General features: G+C 37.1%; 1 protein-coding gene across 1 annotated transcript in view; it reads left to right on the top strand.

Annotated features, from left to right (window-relative positions):
- The first annotated feature begins 1882 nt into the window (after positions 1-1882).
- LOC101864571 (slit homolog 2 protein) overlaps positions 1883-2568 on the top strand; it is a 3526-nt gene continuing 2840 nt past the window's right edge. Inside the window, exon 1 of the mRNA XM_035973847.1 lies at positions 1883-2265. Within this exon, the coding sequence (XP_035829740.1) occupies positions 2242-2265 (24 nt within the window). The 5' untranslated portion in view covers positions 1883-2241. The remainder of the gene's footprint in view (positions 2266-2568) is intronic.

Raw genomic sequence — 2568 nt, 5'->3', positions numbered from 1 at the left:
GGTCGGTCGTTACATTCTCAGTAATAGTTTTATGTAATCTTATAGCTTTTGTGCATGGCTAGTTGTAACAACCAACACATTGTTGTGTTTTACGAGAGGTTATACCTATTTAATGGCTTCTTTACAAGACTGAACTGTACCCAAGTGTTTATGTGTTCGGAAAAGCAGGAGGAAACCCTTTTGTTTATCCTCCTCTTTTTTCAGAAAGTTGTTACACTCTTACTCTTAGTTATTGTTATCAACTATTAGATTTTGTGCATGCTTAGTTGTAACAATCATCACATTAATTTGTTTTCCCAACCAGGCTACTCTTTGATGTTGTCTACCCATTGCTTCCTCTGTCTGTCTGTTTGTCTCCTTCCTTGTGCTTTATCCCGTAGAATTGTACTGGCCCTTCTAGATTATCGTCTGCTGTGCCCGCACGTCATTCGTGCGCGTCTTTTCGCCGAACCCAGGAGGACTTCAAATGGGTCTGATAGTACTTCCAGATCTTGTTCTCACTACTTCATTGGTCATGCGATCTCTATACAAGACAACCGTGGGTGGCTGGTGGGTGCTCTGGTGTGGTTTGCTTCATCTTTTCTATAAAACAATTATTGTCCTTAGTTGTCTTCCTATTTGTATTTGTTATTCTCTTGTAACACCTCAAATCTTCTGCACTTAAATGACCTTATTGTGTTGCTAAGAAATATTTAAAAAATTAGATGACGAGAACTTTGCAGACCCAGTGTTTGTATTCTTCTTTTGATGACTGCTCTTATGGACCACGTTTTACATACATTAAAAATTATTTTAATAGGGACATGACCAGGGAACGTATTAGATTGAACTTAATTAAAACTAATGACGAGGTTATTGATGTTGCAAATGACTATAAGTTTGGTCACTGAAGCAGCTGTGGTCTGGGCAAGTCGGAAGAGTACTTCAGGCTGCACAAACTACATTAAGGAATGCGTTGCATTGCAGTGAAATGAGGGGCTCGTCAAAATCTAAGAAATAGGTATTTTTCCACCCCTAAGGCAGTTTTTAAACTATTGTTTGTTTGTTTGTTAGCTTGTTTTGGGCTCAACACCTTCTAACTCAATTCAGCAACACAGTCTAGTCTAATTTTTACTTTAAAGATTGATCAAAAGCACAACAAAATGTAAATGTGCAGTTTTCAAGGACATTTCAGGTTCGGAAGTCACCAAACTTTGGCTGCCATTTTCTCGCTTATTCTATCTTTGAAAACAAGCGATCTCCACCTCTAAAAACTGCAAATAATTATTTTGACTTCTATTAAAGATAGATGGGTAATTTTATTTTGGTCAGAAGCGAGGCAAACGAACTCGCTATAAGAGTATTCTAATAATTCTATATTATTATGTTAAAGATTAACGAGAGTCTAATTCCACCGCGTCGTGCAAGGAAAAAAAATTATTTAACTCGGTGAGGACAGACATTCTACTGCGCTGTTTGAAAATGCGCTATGCGCTGTTTGAAAATGCGCTGTTTCAGGGCACTGGGTAAAACATTATAACATCATGTTATTCTTACAGATTTTTAGATTTGTCAGTTTCGTTTTCTTTGCCCAAAACTTACCATTTTCAAAAAGAAGGCAACAATTAATGTTCTATCAAATGATATGATAATTCATGTTTTTAATTCTTGTATAACAGTTCAAAATGTACTACAACATTGTAATTGGCACGCTGCTGATTGGACATAATAATAGTTGTCCGCTACATTTTACCTTGTGGTAATCTAGGTAGAGGGGAGAGAGAAGGGAGAGAGAGAGAGAGAGAGAGAGAGAGAGAGAGAGAGAGAGAGAGAGAGAGAGAGAGAGACTCACGTAAGTACTGCCTATCACAACGTAATCTTCTTTATATTGAGGTTACACGTAGCTGTCTCCCCAAAACGTGACATCTTTGTCAAGTTTTGTCTAAATGATGGCGTAAAGCAACGTTCAATGATAATTCGGATTTGTCTATTCATAATTATAGTTCAGCGTCTATTTAATTTCATGTAAATGGTAACGTTAAGCAAACATACTATAATTTCCAACAAAAACAAAAAAGTAAGGAATATAGAATCTAAGTCTAATCAAAATTTTGAATCGTCTTTCCTAATCACCATAATTTTATTTCAGTTTCGCGCTCCCTGAAGCAGTTTCGACTCACTCACAGTGACTTCCTCCAATCCCATACTGTCATTTCAGAGTGGCGGCTGTGTCAAGAGTCGACGGAAATATACACTAGCAGGATGGTCAAGGCTTACACGTTGCGGGTAAGATGAACCTTCTATGTTAGACTTAAGAGTGCATGGTAGTTGTCATTATAATATTTGTTATTGTTTTCAATATTACTATACAATCATTGTTACTTTTGTGTTACAACTTAACTGTCGTTATTTTTCTAATCATAATGATCGTCATTGCCATTCTTGTTGTTGTTCTTGTTGTTGTTCTTGTTGTTCTTGTTGTTCTTGTTGATTGTGTTCGTCTTGTTCTTGTCCTGGCGCTTAAATGTGTGTGAGTGAGTGTGTGTGTGTGTGTGTGTGTGTGTGTGTGTGTGTGTGTGTGTGTGTGTG

This window comes from Aplysia californica, unplaced genomic scaffold (assembly GCF_000002075.1).
Source record: "Aplysia californica isolate F4 #8 unplaced genomic scaffold, AplCal3.0 scaffold00002, whole genome shotgun sequence".
In the NCBI taxonomy this organism is placed as follows: Eukaryota; Metazoa; Mollusca; class Gastropoda; order Aplysiida; family Aplysiidae; genus Aplysia; species Aplysia californica.
The sequence above is the reverse complement of the archived record's forward strand: the minus strand, read 5'-3'. Positions and strand labels throughout refer to the sequence as shown.